The following is an 18675-nucleotide window of genomic DNA, read 5'->3' on the forward strand; positions in this document are numbered from 1 at the left end:
GGAGGGAAGGGGCCGACCGCGAAAGAGAAGTCGTTCTCCATCAAGTGGCCAGCAGTAGAGGGAGGTGCTGAGACGTTTCTTTGGCCAAATTCAAGGACTCCCTCACCTGTTGTGATTGTTGGAAATGGTTTGTTTAGTTTTGCGGCTTTGCCGAAGAGTTAACTGTTATTTTGTTAGTTATGGTTTCTGTTGACATGACGTTGTTATGCTGGAAGGAAGGACTTTTGTGACAATAAAGAAAAGTTTTAATTTGCAATGGTACACGTAACTATTTACAGTCATGCTGGCCTTCAGAGCCTTTCAAAGATCCGAAGTGCGCAGGACGAATGACACCCATCATTCCGCCAGAGGGGCCTGGAACCGAGTCCTCATGAGCCTCTGACAGATGGCCCTTCCACTTTCAGGAGCCCTCCCATCTTCCTCCTTCTCCTCCTCCTCGTCCGCATGCTCCTCCTCCTCCTCATCGTCCGCATGCTCCTCCTCCTCGTCCGCCTGCTCGTCCTCCTCCTCCTCCTCCTCGTCCGCCTGCTCTGCTGGACCTTGAGGGACAGCTGGCATTGGCTGGGCGCGTCGAATCGCCAAGTTGTGGATCATGCAGCAGATGACGACGATGTGATCCACTTGCTCCGGCGAGTACTGCAGGGCTCCCCCCGAATGGTCCAGGAAGCGGAAACGCTGTTTGAGCACACCAATAGTGTGCTCTACAATGTTCCTGGTCGCCTGATGGCTGCTGTTGTACAGCTCTTCTGCTGGGGTGGCGGCCAAACGGAGTGGTGTCATGAGCCATGGGCAGAGAGGATAGTCCTTGTCCCCAAGAAGCCAGCCTCGTGGGTGAGCCGGCCCCTCAAAAAGGTCACAAACTGAGGTCTGCCGCAGGATGAAGGCATTGTGGCTGCTCCCTGGGAATTGGGCGTTGACTGCCATGATCATTTGGCGGTGGTCACAGACCAGCTGCACATTGAGGGAGTGGAACCCCTTGCGGTTGCGGAAGTTCTCAGGATTGAGTAATGGCGCCCGCAAAGCCACGTGTGTGCAATCAATCGCCCCCTGCACCATGGGGAAGTCTGCAATAGCAGCGAAGCCCTGCGCGCGCTCCGCCTGCTTCTCCAGGCTCAGAGGGAAGGTGATGAATTGCCGCCTTCATCTATAAAGGGCAGCTGTAACTTGCCGGATGCAACAATGGACTGCAAACTGAGAGATATTCGCAATGTCCCCAGTGGCTGACTGAAAGGATCCGGTGGCACAGAAATTGAGGGCAACAGTCACTTTAACGGACACCGACAGAGAGGTCCTGCACCGCAGACGCGGCTGCAGATCCTGAGCAAGCAGGTGGCGCAGCTCAGTTACAACCTCCTTCCCGAATCGGAGCCTTCGCACACACTGCTCCTCCGACATTGCAAGGTATGAGACCTGCTGCCTGAATACCCTCGCAGCGTACCCTCGGATTGGCCGACCTCCATTGCCCCTCCTCCTTCTGGCCAATCCCAGCCCTCTCTCCCGCCGTCTCTCTGCCCCTTCACAGTGTCCGGCCATGAGGACGTTGCCATCCAAAGCAGCTCCCATTCCGATGCCAGTCGGTCAAAACGCTGTTAGGTGTAGCGCTCCAACTGCTCCGGACAGCTTTGAAGGTCCCAAGTATTCTAAGGCTAAATTCCAAAAAATCTGCTCCACAGTAGCTCACCAACTCCCTCCAGCAACGTTCACAATGAACAGGCCAAGTGGCTGCAGCTTTTATACTAGAGCTGTCCCCTTTAAATAGCGCCCCCTCCGACTCCGAGAAGGGCCTGGTAACGTTCCATCGAACTGTCACTAACAGCGCTAGGCGCAAAGGTTCCGGGCGCCACCGAATATCCGGTCCGGGGCGCCAAAAAGGCGTTGCACACTGAAATGACGTCATGATCTGCCTGCGCCCGCAAAGAGTTAGCACCGGCGCTAAAAGGATACTCAATATGGGAGGTGGTGCTATGTTCACTGCGCCCGTCCGAACATTGGGTAACGCCCCAATTTTTGGGCTCTTTAGGCGCTAATCGCTGGCGCTACCAACCGAATTTCTAGGCCAAGGGCTTTAGACAAAAATAGCAGATTAGAGAAAGGGCAATAGTTGGAGGGAATGGATGTGTGGTGAGGGACAATGCCTGAACAGAGGGAATGATTAACAATGTCAGCAAGCTTTGGGGCCAGCAAAGATAGTTGCTTGCTCAGGGTTGAGTGAGGAGAGGTAAAAGGGACAAGTGAATGGGTCTCATAGAAAAGATGACCTTGGAGAAGGAAAAGGGGGGAGATGGAGAGAAGCTGCAGAGTAACAAGCCGTCAGAGTTAGGTTGAATGAGAGGTTGGAGGACAGTTGAGGCCGGGGGGGGAGGAGGGGGAGCTGAGGAGATGGTCTCAATCTTTGACATGAAGAAATACATTAGCCCCTTGTACTTGGTGGTAGAGGCCAGGTTGGGAGAATGAGGTTTGAAGAAACCATTTCTCAAAAAGAGAACGTATCATGGGAGGTTAAATTCTTAAGAATGTGAAACCCGACCCCAACCCGCCGCCAATACACCCACTTCCGGTTAACCGGGGTGGGTTGGGATGCGGGCGAGTATCCTGCTCTCGAGAGGTGAGTCAGTAAGTTAAATATGTTAATGAGGCTGTATGTCTTAGATTTTAGCAGCCATTTGAATTTAACAGCTGTGGGCCGGGTTTCCCAGGGCCCGGGAAACCCTGCAGCTAAAGGGAGGCAAGACTGCCGATCCAGCAGTTAAGTGCTTTTCATAGCACTGACTGGCCCAGGAGGAACAGGAATGCTTGAACCTGGCCCACCAAGCTAAGCTGCCGTGATCGGCCTCCCCTCCCTCAATCCGCCAACCCCAGCCCCACGATCCGATAACCCCCCACCTCGATCTCCAGGTTGATCCACGATCCGATGCTCCCGGGCCCCTGATCTCCAAGCAATCCGCGATCTCCACCCCCAACCCTTGATCTCTCCCTCCCTCCCTCCCTCCTCTCCGGTCCCTGGCTGTGGCTTACTAACGCAGGCCTTCCTGCCTGACAGCCTCTCAATCTGGCTGGCTGCCGGCCGGGAAACAGAAAAAACAAATTCAAATGAGGTCCTGCCTTTAAATTTGGCAGGACCTCTTTGTTCCCTATACTTCCGGATTCACCAGCCACTACACGTCGCCCCCACTCCCTTACATAGAAACATAGAAGATAGGAACAGGAGTAGGACATTCGGCCCCTCGAGTCTGCTCCGCCATTCAATGCGATCATGGCTGATCATCCAAATTCAGTACCCGGTCCCTGCTTTCTCCGCATACCCCTTGATCCCTTTAGCCTTAAGAAATATATCCAACTCCTTCTTGAATATATTTAATGTATTGGCCTCTACTGCCTTCTGTGGTAGGGAATTCCACAGGCTCACCACTCTCTCGGTTAAGAAATTCCTCCTCATCTCAGTCCTAAATGGCTTACCCCTTATCCTTAGACTGTGACCCCTGGTTCTGGACTCCGCGACCATCGGGAACATCCTTCCTGCATCTAGTCTGTCCAGTCCTGTCAGAATTTTATAAGTTTCAATGAGATCCCCTCTCATTCTTCTAAACTCCAGCGAGTACAAGCCCAATCGACCCAATCTCTCCTCATACGTCATTCCTGCCATCCCAGGTATCAGCCTGGTGAATCTTCACTGAACTCCTTCCATGGCAAGAACATCCTTCCTCAGATAAGGCGACCAAAACTGCACACAATACTCAAGATGTGGTCTCACCAAGGCCCTGTACAACTGCAGCAAGACATCCTTGTTCCTGTACTCAAACCCTCTTGCTACGGAGGCCAACATGCTATTTGCCTTCTTAACTGCCTGCTGCACCTGTATGCTTACCTTCAGCGACTGGTGCACAAGGACACCCAGGTCTCGTTGCACTTCCCCTTCTCCCAATCTCTTGCCATTCAGATAATAATCTGCCTTCCTGTTTTTGCCAGCAAAGTGGATAACCTCACATTTATCCACGTTATATTGCATCTGCCATGCTTTTGCCCAATCACCCAACCTGTCCAAATCATCCTGGAGTTTCTCGGCATCCTCCACACAGCACAGACACCCACCCAGCTCTGCAAACTTGGAGATGTTACATCTAGTTCCCTGGTCTAGATCATTAATATATATTGTGAACAGCTGGGGTCCAAGGACCGATCCCTGCGGTACCCCACTAGTCACTGCCTGCCACTCGGAAAAAGACCTGTTTATTCCAACTCTTTGCTTTCTGTCTGCCAACCAGTTCTCTATCCAAGTCAATACCTTGCCCCCAATCCCATGTGCCTTAACTTTACACGCTAATCTCTTATGGGGGACCTTATCGAAAGCCTTCTGAAAGTCCAAATACACCACATCCACTGGTTCTCCCTTGTCTATTTTACCAGTTACATCCTCAAAAAATTCCAGTAGATTAGTCAAGCACGATTTACCTTTTGTAAATCCATGTTGACTTTGTCCGATCCTGTCACTGTTTTCCAAGTGCTCTGCTATTACATCTTTTATAATGGACTCCAGCATTTTCCCCACTACTGATGTCAGGCTTACCAGTCTGTAATTCCCCATTTTCTCTCTACCACCTTTTTTGAATAGTGGGGTAACATTAGCTACCCTCCAATCCATGGGTACTGTTCCAAATTCCATCGAATGTTGGAAGATGATCAGCAATGCATCTACTATTTCTAGGGCCACTTCCTTAAGTACCCTAGGATGTAGATTATCAGGCCCTGGGTATTTATCGGCCTTCAATCCCATCAATTTCCCTAACACCATTTCCCTACAAATACTGATTTCTTTCAGTTCCTCCCTTTCATCAGACCCTATGTTCCCCGACATCTCTGGGAGGTTATTTGTTTCCTCCTTTGTGAAGACAGAACCAAAATATGTATTTAATTGGTCTGCCATTTCTTTGTTCCCCATTATAAATTCCCCTGATTCTGACTGCAAGGGACCTACGCTTGACTTCACCAATCTTTTTCTCTTCACATATCGATAAAAGCTTTTACAGTCAGTTTTTATGTTCCCTGAAAGCTTACTCTCATATTCTATTTTCCCTTTCTCCTCCTTTGTTGAATCTTAAACTGCTCCCAATCCTCAGGTTTACTGCTTTTTCTGGCCAATTTATATGTCCTCTCCTTGGATCTTATGCTATCCCTAATTTCCCTTGTCAGCCACGGTTGAGTCACCTTTTTTTTTAATGCCAAACTGGGATGAACAAATTCTGTAGTTCATCCATGCGGTCTTTGAATGTTTGCCATTGCCTATCCACCGTCAACTCTTTGAGTGACATTCCCCAATCAATCCTACCCAACTCGCGCCTCAGACCATCATAGTTTCCTTTATTTAAACTTAGGACCCTAGTCTCTGAGTCGACTACTTCATTCTCCATCTTAATGAAGAATTCGATCATATTATGATCGCTCCGACCCAAGGGGCCTCGTACAACAAGATTGCTAATTAATCCTTTCTCGTTACATAATATGCAGTCTAAGATAGCCTGATCTCTGGTTGGTTCCTCGACATATTGGTCCAGGAAACCATCCCTTAATCACTCCAGGAATTCCTCCTCCACAGTATTGTTACTAATTTGGTTAGCCCCATCTATATGTAGATTAAAGTCACCCATGATGACTGCTGTGCCCTTATTGCACGCTTCTCTAATTTCCCTTTTAATGCCATCCCTAACCACCGCATTACTGTTTGGAGGTCTATATACCACTCCCACTAACGTTTTCTGCCCCTTGGTATTTCTCAGTTCTACCCATACAGATTCCACATCATCAGAGCTAATATCCTTCCTTACAATTGTGTTAATCCCTTCTTTAACCAGCAATGCTACCCCACCCCCCTTTCCTTTTTGCCTATCTTTCCTGAATATTGAATACCCCTGGATGTTGAGTTCCCAGCCTTGGCCACCCTGGAGCCATGTTTCCGTAATCCTAATCAAATCATATTTGTTTACCTCTATTTGCGCAGCGAATTCATCCACCTTATTATGAATGCTCCTCGCATTAAGACACAAAGCCTTCAGGCTTGTTTTTTTAACGCTCTTAGACCTATTAGAATTAATGGCCCAGTAATTCCGGGTACAACGCGTGAGTAAGGACGGGGTACTCACGCGTGTGCCCGGAGGAATTGCCGGTTTTCAGCATGCACAGTGTATGCACTGAAAACCGGCATTTCCTGTCTTCTGACCCAAGGGGTTAAGAGGCTGAACGCGTGCGCGGTATCGGGCAGCGCGTGCGACTTGGATTTCCTCTATTTTTAGAGAGTTGTGCATGTGTAAAGGCCTCCGGTATTTACGCATTGAAAAACCACACGTAAGTACTTAGTTTTACAGGTAAGTGGTCTATTAATACAATTGAGAATTTTTTTTTCCACAGGTTTGTTATTTTTAAAGAATTTACAGTAAGGTAAGTTTAGTTTTAACCCCGATTTTTTATATAAATTTTTTTTTCAAATTTTAAAATTATTGTTTAAAATAGTTTTTCAGAGTTCTTTATGGTTCATTTAAGTAATGCAATGTTTTTTAAAATTTTCTTTCAGGTTTAAGTAGTGTTTTGGGGCCAGGAGTTTTCATGAGTTTGACAGCTCTTACTGTCAAACTCATGAATGAACTTTTGCAACCTCCCATTGGTTGCCCTGTGCTCACATGATCCCAGCCGGCTCATCGCACTAAGTACGCCGCTGGGTCACGCACGCACAGCGCGGCAGGACCTCAAGCGGGCCAGTGAGAGGAAATGCAATGCGGGCCAGAGTTAAAATGTCAGCGCGCCGGGTAAGTGAACATCGGGGGCTTGCACGCACGGCAACCTCCCGATCCTAATTTCAGGGCCATTATTTACTGTGGCCTTGTTTGATTTAAACCGTTGATTTCTCTGACTGCCACTTTTGTTTTTCTCCTTCCTATCTTTTGCTTTTATCCTTGTTTCCCTGTCCTCTGTTCCCCTGCTCAGGTTCCCAACCCCTTGCCATTTTAGTTTAAACTCTCCCCCAGAGCACTAGCAAACACTCCCCCTAGGACATCGGTCCCGGCCCTGCCCAGGTGCAAACCGTCCGGTTTGAACTGGTCCCACCTCCCCCAGGACCGGTTCCAATGTCCCAGGAATTTGAATCCCTCCCCCTTGCACCATTCCTCTAGCCACGTATTCATCTGAAATATTCTTCTATTTCTACTCTGACTAGCACGTGGCACTGGTAGCAATCCTGAGATTACTACCTTTGAGGTCCTATTTTTTAAGTTACCATTCTAACTCCCTATATTCCGCTTTTAGGACTTCATCCCGCTTTTTACCTATATCGTTGGTACCTATATGCACCACGGCAACTGGCTGTTCACCCTCCCCTTCCAAGATGTTCTGCAGCCGCTCTGAGACATCCTTGACCCTTGCACCAGGGAGGCAACACACCATCCTGGAGTCTCGTTTGCGGCCGCAGAAATGCCTATCTATTCCCCTTACAATAGAATCCCCTATTACTATAGCTCTACCCCTCTTTTTCCTCCCGTCCTGTGCAGCAGAGCCACCCCTGGTGCCAGGAAGTTGGCTGCTGCTGCCTTCCTCTGATAAGCCATCCCCCCCAACAGTACTCAAAGTGGTGTATCTGTTTGAGAGGGAGATGTCCACAGGGGACCCCTGGACTTCCTGCCTGTGCTTAGTACTCTGTCTGTTGGTCACCCATTCCCTTTCTGCCTGTCCAACCTTTGCCTGCGGTGTGACCAACTGATTAAACATGCTATTTACGACGTCCTCAGCCTCGCGAATGGTCCAGTATGAATCCAATCGCAGCTCCAGTGCCACAATGCGGTCTGCCAGTAGCTGCAGCTGGACACACTTCCTGCACACATAGTTGTCAGGGACACAGGAAGTGTCCCTGAGTTCCCACATAGCGCAGGAGGAGTATACCACGGCACCAGGCTCTCCTGCCATGACTTATCCTTTAATTAATTGTAACTAAATTAAATCAAATCAATCCCACCAATTACACTACAGTTAAACAGTATATTTAAGGGCCCTGGTTTATAAACAGTTCCCACAGAGACTTTAGAAACTATAAACCACTTTCCCACCTCCCCGTAAATATTGGGGCCTTTATCTTAGAATGATAGGAGGATTTGGCCATGGGAAAGAAAGAATATAATGCTCAATATGATTCATCCCGTTATAACTGTGAATAACAAGACCAATGGTGCGCAAAATGTGCTCAAGTCTGCAAGCCCTCAGACTTAAGGGTGTAGAGGTGGGAGTTGCAGCAGGGAAATGATGGGGGTGGGAGACAGTAAGTGGGTAGAATGGATAGAAGTGAGATGCTTAGCAGGTAAACAGCAGCAGTGGTGTCATGACAGGCAGAGGGAGGGGAATTGGGCGTTTGAGATGAATCAGTGAGCTGGAGGGGTACTTTGCCCACCGTCCCCCCCCTCCCCCCCCAGAGTGGAGGGTGAGGGTAGTGGGATTGGAGGTAGGCAAAGAGCTGTGAATGGTGAGGGAGATGAGAAAGTCATCATAGAAACCCACAGCAGCGATTGAGACCTTTGAGTTGGTGAGGCCCTATGAGGTGACAAGGTTGAGGGTGTGAGTGGGGGACTTGATGCACAGGTGAACCTAAGGGAGAAGAGAAGGACAGAGAAATCAATGGGGGGAAATTGAGGTGGAGATTGAAGTTACTGTGTATGAGTAGTTGCTTGGTGCAAAGGCAGAGGAGGAGAGAAGTGAGCAGAATCTTGGCAATAAAGTTCCCGTGGGACTGGGTAAGTTGATAGATAGTAAGGTCTTTAAATAAAAGGAGGGGTGGAAAGAGCAAGGTGCTCAAATAATGAAAAGTTCCTGAGGCATAGGGAAAACACACGAGGTGAGCATCGCTGCTGCAATATGGGCAGCGTACATGGTGAAACACAGGGAGGCTTCAGTGAAGGCGAAGGAATCACGGTTTGTAAACCAGGATTCTGTCAGCTACAGGATAACAGGATATCAACTGATTCATCCATGATGAGACTGTGGATGCAAGGGCCTTGTCTATGAAGGAGCAAATAATCTAGGGGACTAGATGGAGAGGGCTAATGACCAAAAATAAGGCCCGAGATTGAGGAGGTGCAAGATGAAAGTAGGAGAATAGGGAGAAGTTTAGAGAAGTTGGGCTGGATTTTGCTGGCGCTCAGAGTACGGGTTTGGAGGCGGATCCGCTGTCAAAATAGCAAAGATTGACAGCGGGTTGGTAACCCGCCTCCACGCGAGTCTCCCAGGTGTCAGGTCTGTCTGCATAGAACTGACCCGACACTAAGCGGTGGGGGAGACAATTTATATAATTAAATGGCTTGTTAACAGCCAATTTAATGGTATTTTGAGCCTACCTTGTCATTTTAAGTGCTCCCCCATGGGTTACTCGCTGCTCGGGGAACACGCCAGCTCACCCTGGCGTGAGTTGAGTCTGCCCTGATGTATCTGATAAGCTGACAGCTGCAGTAAAGGATACTATGTTGCAGATGGTCAGTTTCAGAGTGCAGAAACTGTTGGTTACTGCATTTCTAAGACATATAGAGATTTCTTTAGCTTGCAAATGATTAGAGCCAACTCTACATCCAGTGACACCTCACTGAAACAACATCTCTCACCATTGACAGATCGCTTCTGTCATCTCGCCTGTAGCTGCCATCTAGTCCAGCAACATCGGTGCCCTTGAAAAAAATCACACCTTGGTCCTCTGAATCCCTCCACGATCAGGCCCAACATCAGCAGGCACACCAATATCACCAGGCACACCAACATCACCAACCTTCTCCGCCAACACTTGATGCTGCACAGGACACAGGGCATCAGCACCCAGCAACACTGCTGCCCAGGAGGCCAGTGATGGCATCACCATGGCCAGATTTACTTCACTTGACGCTGTAAACCCTGGCTGCCACATGATGCGCCAGGTTGACACCACTCCACACCAACACCATAAAGCATTCCTTTAATGTCCAAGCCATTCCATTCACACTCTTCACTGTAGCGGCAAGGGGGTTGAGTTATGTCTCAACATTCACTGAAACTCAGTAAGACACTTCTCAAGGTGCGCATAGATCTGTCCAATAAGGTGAAGTGTAGAAAATATAGTTTTCACTGTATGACAACACATTACCAGAAACCTCACATGAACATTGGCTAAACCACCCAAGTGCCTACCCTTATGTATTGTTACTTGGTATGATTGCAGTAGGATGAGGGTGAGTGTGAGGGGTGGCTAGTGAGATGGGGAAGTGATAATGTAGAGAGAAAGGGATGGGAGGAGGTGCAAGGTAAGTTGGTGTGGGTAAGTATGTGCAGGAGTAGGGTAGGGAAGGCAGAGTGATGGGAATGTGATAAGTGGCACAGCAGGGTGAGGTAGAGTGTGGCTTTGCAGTAAGGTTTTGTGATCTACTGAGATCATTGAAAGGTTTGCGCCACTGCAGCCAGGGACTCCTGACGACATCCCTGCTTGTATCCTCTTGTGCAATGTGCAACCAGACTGCATTGATCTCCTGGGGAGGTGTCTTTCACCCATGGGAAGGGAAGAGAATCTCCCTGCATGCGGTGACTCCCTCCATAAGCATATGGAGGGAGTCATGCGAGAACCTGGGTGCAGACGTGCACCTTTGTGCAGTGCTTGTCGGTGTTTGCAGGACCTCAATGCTGCAGAACACTGACAGCACAACTGTCAAAATCAATGTGGCTGTGGTCCCTTTAAGGAAACTGGCTGATGATGCGTCATCAAATGACATCATCAGACCCCCTTCCTGTTAATTGGCCAGGAACCCCACAGGGCAGGCTTAACAAGGCCAATCTACAGAAAATCTTTTGAGAGCGGCTGCAGACGGGAGTGGGACCGGAAACTGCCAACCAGCTCTCCCGCCGCCATCCCGCCTCCGCCGGGAAAATCCAGCCCGTTGTCTCCTGGGAATGACCTGGGTGAGTGGTCACCAGGAGCAGGGGACAAAGCATTTGGGTTGCCAGCAACCCCAGGAAAGCAAGCAATAGTGCCACAGAAGTTCGTTAACAAGATTCAAGCCATTGATGGTGTCAGGAGGACCGCTGGTATCAAATTAGGTGAGGCGGGAGCTGAGAGGGACATGTTGTTGAAAAGAAAAGAAAAAAGGGTGCTGGTAATGAGGGTAATGGGAGCAGATGTAGGAAGAGGTGAGAGAGTAAAAGAAATGAGGGGAAATAGTGAGATGCTAGAAATTATATTTCAGGATTCTATTGAGTGTGAATTGTGCCAGAGATCTGGCGAGTGGCCAATGTAATACATATTTTCAAAAAAAGGGAGGCAGAGTTCATTTGAGATAATTACAAGCTAGTTAGTTTAACATTCGTATTCAGGAAAATTTTATAATTTTTAATTAAAGATGAAATTACTAACTCTCTAGAAGAGGAGAGAATAATTAAGAGTTCTCTGAGGAGATGACAGATAGGATCATCGAAACAGGAGTAGGCCATTCAGTGCCTCAAGCCTGTTCTGCCATAGTGGTTGGGGGAAATGCAATGGATGTAATGTACATGGACTTTCAGAAATTTGGCAGTTTATGAAAATCATAGAAGATAGAATGGTCCTGGCATATGGAGACTGGATTCTGTGTCTTCTGTAGCGTGTACCTCACTAGCATTACTGAGTAGTCACCTTTGTGAAGACAACACAAAGGCCTTACTAGGAGAGTCACATGTTAACTGTCTAGTCCTTTTATAATGCTACAATGGGGGGAATTTTAACAAAAAATGGGTGGGTAGGGATTGGGTGGAATCCCGACCCTAACCCGTCCACTTCCAGTTTTAATGAAGGCGGGACGAGGGGGGTGGCAGCCAAACCGCTCGCAGGAGGCGGGACGCTCATTTAAATATTATAATGAGACTGCTTGCCTCATGGTGATCCACCATTACAAATTTAAATCTGGCAGGTTGGGTTTCCCCAGGCCTCGGGGATTCTGCTAGCTAAAGGGAGGCGAGGACTGCTGGATCCAGGAGGTAAGTGCCTTCCCACTTACCTGCTGGATCCAGCGTATCTGTCTTGCAAAGTCCCCGCGATCTGACACCTCCCCGCAGGCCTCCAACCTCCGATCCCCCCTCCGGCCCCCGACCACCACACTCTGGGTTTTCAACCTCCCTCCTCCGGCCCCCGATCACCTTTCCGGCCTTTCGACCTCCCCCCTCTGGCCCCTGATCACCTTCCAGGCCTTTTGACCTCCCCCTCCGGCCCCGATCCTCCTCAGGCCTCTGATTCACCACCACCACCCCCCGCGCCCCCCCAGATCCCTCTTTCCCTCTTCTCTGCGGCCTGGTGCTGCAGGCCTACCCGCCCAACAGCCAGCCAGCCTCTCCATCTGGCTGTCTGTGGGTGGGAAACAAAGGTTTGAAATGCTAATCAGGCCCTGCTGTTAAATTCGGCAGGGCCAGCGGGAAACCCGTTCTCCTGGCTTTCCCAACCACTCCCTACCCGCCTCCAAATTAAAATTCCGGCCAATGTCTCCAAACTAAAGGATACAAATATGACAATATATTGCCATGATAAGGAGAAAATATATTTAAAGAAAAATTATTCAAGTTTAAAATAGCGATTAATTGTTTATATCTCAATTAATGAAAATTTATTTAGTAATAGAAAAAAAAACCACTGAGTATGTTAGAATTCAACCTCAGAAAATACAGGAAACTTTCAGGCTGCCAATATGACTGGCCACTGGGTGAAATAAATGACACCACTTCCTTTCTAAAGTACATGCTGGAACTATTCGGTGTCTTTATATGAAAACTAGTTTAGTTTGCATTAACCTTTTTTTAACCCTAACTCCCACATTAAAATATACATTCTGTTAAAATTAAGTTGCCTCAAAGGAATAATTCTTGCCCCACAATATAAAAAGCAATTTATCGTTCACTACTGTAGCACAAAAAGAGAACGGACTTGAAACAAACTTTACAGATGAATTTAATAATTCTGTAAATATTTATTCCTAATTAAGAATACCTGCACCCAGAAAGGTTCAAATGCATTGATGGGGTGAGTTAGGCCATAGATCACTTTGTCATTCTCTGGCTCAAAGGTACCTGTTTAACAAAAGAAAAATCGTGGTAAGAGAGGAAGAGTTCATGATCTACAGACGTGCATCATTCTGCATGAATCCTTACACATGAAAAGGAAGGAAATTTGGGTACATTAGAGAATTATTGTTGCTGTACTGTGTTTTTTTAATGTTCTCAGCTGCTGGAGAAGTCTGTTGCACTCAGAGTCTGGTAATTTAGGAACTGGGAGAAACCTGTGTAAAAACACAATAAATCACTAAATTATATTCGTTAAGAGGTTGCCAGTGTGAAAGAAAGAAAATAACTTGCATTTATATGGTGCCTTAGCAACATCTCTCAGAAAAATCCCAAAGCGTTTCACATGCTTTTCAAATGTAATGACTGTTGTGATGTTCCAGCCATTTTGCACACAGCAAGATTCCCAAATCATCAATGAGTGATAGCTGAAGGCTCGGTGAATGTCAGCACTGAAGTGTTTAACATCATGAAGCACTATTTTGCACCACTACATAAATATGAATGAAGTTATTTGCAAACATTTTGAGTAGGCTTTTACATCACTGCTGCTGGAACTCTGTTGGGGATGCTGGGAAAAAATTTACCTTGCTCAGCATCGCACAAATGCTGGTCCCATTCTCTGCTGGGAGCAAAAAAAAGTGCTTCATTTATTTTTCTTCAAAAGCCAAAAGCTAGGCTATTGTATTGTCTTCCCTAAATTTATTTTCACTTAGTTGATCTCATGTGGCATTGGACTTAGGGAGTCAAGATCAATACATTATTCAAGTCAAGCAAAGTTGTAGGGCAAGGGGGATAACTGGATCCCTGCAAAGTAGGTGGAAGGGGGCAGATGAGAGGGGCTGGTGGTGGGGAAGAGGACGAAAGGAGGAGGAGAGGAGAAGAGAGGAGTGAGGGATATGATAGCGGGGGAAGAGAGCGATTGGAGGGAGAAAATTAGATCAGAGAGGGGAAAGGAGGGGAGGGAACAGAGGAGAGTAAAGAACAGGAACAGCAGTAGAGAGGATTAGTGAGTGAGGGGATGATGGGCGCAAAGGGGTAGGAACCAATACAAGTAATTGAGGAAGGAAATAGGAAGGGAGCGGCTGAGGACCACATTTACCCTGAACCCCACCGAAATGCAGCCTACGGCCTTTGGTGGCTCCTTTCCCAATAACACCACGTCATACTACTCGCTACCTCACACCCAAAAGAAGAGAGTAGCAAAAAGAGATAAGGGAAGAGAAGCAGAAGAGAGGAGAGAGACAGAAGCAGAAGAGCAACACAGAGAAGCAGCAACATGAAATCCCTTCCTACCACCCCCCCAGTCAAATCACAACACAAAACCTGCCTACCACCTGGTTAAATACCTCCTCCCACCCACGACCTGAAATCTAGCCTGCGGCCCTGGCCAGCTCCTTCTCTGTGCCTCCCTTTCCCACATTACAACAGTGATTACATGTCAAAAGTACTTCATTGGCTGTAAAGCACTTTGGGACATCCTGAGGTCATCAAAGGTGCTATATAAATGCAAATTATTTATTTGAGAGTAACCACATTCTCTGATTTACAGCCTCAGATTTTTCTTTGCCTTTCCCAGAAGATTGCATGACTGGGGGGCGGGGGGGGGGGGGGGGGGGGGCTATGCAGTGTCTGAATGGGGCAGAATTGATGGATAAGTTAGTCTTATCCCAGCCTTCTGTTGTTTTTGTATTGCTATTTCTTTTTCTCTCTTTCCTCCTCTTCTTTCTCTCCTCTTTCCCTTTCCCTTCTTTTGTTCCTTTGTATTCTTCTGTTTTTTCTTTCATGCGGCAGATGGTAAGTGCCCCGGTGTGGCGTGGAAGGGAGCTGCACTTTTAGGTGGGGTTTGTGGGAGGGATTTGGGCGGGGCAGCAAAGGGTCAGAAGTTGTTGGTCGCAGGTAGGGGTGCGTTTCTTTTTGGATGGGGGGATAGAGGGTGCTGGAGCAACTTTCATGCAAGAGAGGTATGGAGAAGGATCTGACCAGGGCCCCAGGCCGGATTTCAGGTCATGGGTGGGCGGCGGTATTCAACCAGGCTGCAGGCAGGTTTTGTGTTATGGGTTGGCTGGGGGGAGGAAAGAATCTGGACAGACCACAAGATGATTCTTTCCCTTTGCCTTCCCACCATCCCCTTGCTAACATTGTTTCTAACCTTTCGAACCATCCTGTCACTCTCGTATCCTGCTCTTCCTGTCTGGTCATACAACTGCTCTCCCCCTTTCCCATCCCTTCTCTTCTATTCCATCGTCACCACTACATTCTCCTATTCTCACTACATTCACCCCCTCTTCAACCCCACAGTCCCATCCCCTCTCTTACAGCTTGCCTATGCATTACCACCTCCCCCCTATATCCTCTGTCAACTTTCTCCTTCCCATTCCTTCCTTTGCCATGGTTTCCCCCATTCCATCCAACCCCAGTCTCTGTCTCTTCTCCATCATCCTTATTCCCTACCCTCATTCCTCTATATCTCCTCTCTGCATGACCCTCGTATTTCCCACCAGCCTGACAGCATGAAGAGAGGCTTGTTTGCCTGAGACCCTCGGTCCCACAACAGGGGGCTCAGGCAAGCCCACTGTGGTGGCTAAAATTAAAGTTAAATTAAAATGTCATTAAATATTTTTAAAATGTTTCGTTAAAGTTAAAATATAAGCGCCAATCTGCATTCCTGGCTGGGAGTGTAGGATTGACATAAAAATGTAAGAAATAGGAGCAGGAGTAGGGCTATTCGGCCCCTCGAGCCTGTTCTACCATTCAATAAGATCATGGCTGACTTCTACCTCAACTCCACTTTCCTGCACTATCCCCATATCACTTGATATCCAAAAATCTATCGATCTCTGTCTTGAATATATTCAATGACTGAGCATCCACAGGTCTCTGGGTAGAGAATGCCAAAGATTCACCACCCTCTGAGTGAAGAAATTTCTCCTCATCTCAGTCCTAAATGGCCGACCCCATATTCTGAGACTGTGACCCCTGATTCTAGACTCTCCAGCCAGGGGAAACATCCTCCCTGCACCTACCCGGTCAAGCCCTGTAAGAATTTTGTATGTTTCAATGAGATCACCTCTCATTCTTCTAAACTCTAGAGAATATAGGCCTAGTCTACTCAATCTCTCCTCATAGGACAATCCCCCCATCCCAGGAAATAGTCTGGTGAACCTTCCTTGCACTCCCTCTATGGCAAGGAGACAAAAACTGTACACAATACTCCAGGTGTGATCTCACCAGGGCCCTATATAATTGCAGTAAGATGTCTTTACTCCTCATACTCAAATCCTCTTGTAATAAAGGCCAACATACCATTTGCTTTCCTAATTGCTTGCTGTACCTGCATGTTAACTTTCTGTGATTCATGTACAAGGACACCCAGGTCCCTCTGAACACCAATATTTCCCAATCTCTCATCATTTAAAAAATACTCTGCTTTTCTATTTTTCCTACCAAAGTGGATAAGTTCACTTTTCTCCACATTATATTCCATTTGCCATGTTCTTGCCCACTCACTTAGCCTGTCTATATCCCTCTGAAGCCTCTTTGCATCCTCCTCACAACTTACATTCCCACCTAGCTTTGTATCATCAGCAAACTTGGATATATTACATTTGGTCCCCTCATCCAAATCATTGATATGGATTGTGAATAGCTGAGGCCCAAGCACTGATCCTTGAGGTACCCCACTAGTTTCAGCCTGCCAACCCGAAAATGACCCATTTATTCCTACTCTTTGTTTTCTTGCCGTTAACCAATCCTCAATCCATGCTAGTAGATTACCCCCAATCCCATGAGCCCTAATTTTGTTTAATAATCTTTGTGTGGCACCTTATCAAATGCCTTCTGAAAATCCAAATACACCACATCCACTGGTTCCCCCTTATCTATTCTGCTAGTTACAACCTCAACAACTCGAACAGATTTGTCAAACATGATTTGCGTTTCATAAATCCGTGTTGATTCTGTTCAATCCTATTATTATTTTCTAAGTGCCCTGTTACCACATCCTTAATAATAGATTCTAGCATTTTTCCTATTACTGATGTCAGGCTAACTGATCTGTAGTTCCCCATTTTCTCTCTTCCCTCCTTTCTTTAATAGCGGGTTTACATTTGCTACCTTCCAATCTACGGGAACCGTTCTAGAATCTATGGAATTTTGGAAGATGCCAACCAATGCATTCACTATCTCTATAGCCACCTCTTTTAAAACCCTAGGATGTAGGCCATCAGGTCCAGGGGATTTATCGGCTCTCAGTCCCATTAATTTCTCCAGTACTTTTTTTTTACTAATACTAATTTCTTTCAGTTCCTCATTCTCGCTAGACCCTTGGTTCTCCACCTTTTTTCGGGACCCTACATTTTAAAATTTTAAATAAACTTCAAATAAAATTGACCTGGCAGAAACTCTCACCACCATTCCATCCCCTTCTCCAACATCCAGCGTGTCATTCTCGGCATGCTATACAACCCCATATTCTTTCTATCACAAAGACCGCCTACTTCCACCTCTATAACATCATCTACTTTGGCCCTTCTCTGTAGCCCATCTGCTGCCAAACTTCTCACCCACATTTTTGTCACCTCCAGACGCAACTATTCCAAAATAACAACAGAAAATGCTGGAAAAACTCAGCAGGCCAGGCAACATCCGTGGAGAGAAAATAGAGTCAACGTTTCGGGTGAAAACCCTTTGTCAAGACTAAAGAAGCACAGGAAATGAAATAGATTCAGAGGCCAGGCTGGGAGAGAACAAGAGAAGAAGAGACATTAAGAGGTATTCAAAATGAGACGAGATGGTGATAGGACTAGTGGAGACAAAAGACGGTTCTAGATTAGGTGTGAAATGCACTGGCAGAAAGGGAGACAGCTGCCATGTGGGAGAGAGAAAAAAAAAAGGGGGGGGAAAGGCTAAAAGTGTGGATAAAAAATATAAGTAAAAATGTAATAGGGGCCGAGGTTATGATCTGAAATTGTTGAACTCGATATTGAGTCCGGAAGGCTGTAAAGTGCCTAATCGGAGGATGAGGTGCCGTTCCTCGAGTTTACGGTGAGCTTCCGTGGAACAATGCAAGAGGCCGAGGACGGTGAGGTCCGAGTGGGAATGGGGCAGTGAATTAAAATGACAGGCGACCGGAAGCTCGGGGTTACCCTTGAGGACTGAACGGAGGTGTTCCGCAAAGCGGTCACCCAATCTGCGTTTGGTCTCCCCAATGTAGAGGAGACCACATCGTGAGCAGCGAATACAGTATAATAAATTGCAAGAAGTACAAGTAAATCGCTGTTTCACCTGGAAGGGGTGTTTGGGGCCCTGGACAGTGGGAAGGGGGGAGGCATAAGGGCAGGTGTTACATCTCCTGCGCTTGCACGGGAAGGTGCCAGGAGAAGGGGAAGGGGTGCTGGGGGTGATAGAGGAGTGGGCTAGGGTGTCTCGGAGGGAGCGGTCCCTACGGAATGCTGAAAGGGGAGGGGAGGGGAAGATGCATTTGGTGGTGGGATCACTTTGGAGGTGGCGGAAATGGCGGAGGATGATCCGTTGAATGTGGAGGCTGGTGGGGTGAAAGGTGAGGACAAGGGGAACCCTATCGTGGTTCCAGGAGGGAGGGGCAGGGGTGAG

At 47.5% G+C, this 18675-nt stretch overlaps 1 protein-coding gene across 2 annotated transcripts in view; it reads right to left on the bottom strand.

Annotated features, from left to right (window-relative positions):
- The window catches only part of agmo (alkylglycerol monooxygenase), a 530082-nt gene that overhangs the window by 196682 nt on the left and 314725 nt on the right, over window positions 1-18675 (bottom strand). For both annotated transcript variants that reach the window (XR_015078446.1, XM_085988392.1), the window contains exon 8: window positions 12992-13071. Coding sequence is in view for 1 of the 2 variants with exons in the window: in XM_085988392.1 (XP_085844518.1) it covers window positions 12992-13071 (80 nt within the window). In the remaining variant the exon portion in view is untranslated. The remainder of the gene's footprint in view (window positions 1-12991; window positions 13072-18675) is intronic.

The sequence above is a fragment of the Somniosus microcephalus genome, chromosome 5 (genome assembly GCF_052327205.1).
Source record: "Somniosus microcephalus isolate GS21.2 chromosome 5, FLI_Smic_1.0, whole genome shotgun sequence".
Taxonomy (NCBI): Eukaryota; Metazoa; Chordata; class Chondrichthyes; order Squaliformes; family Somniosidae; genus Somniosus; species Somniosus microcephalus.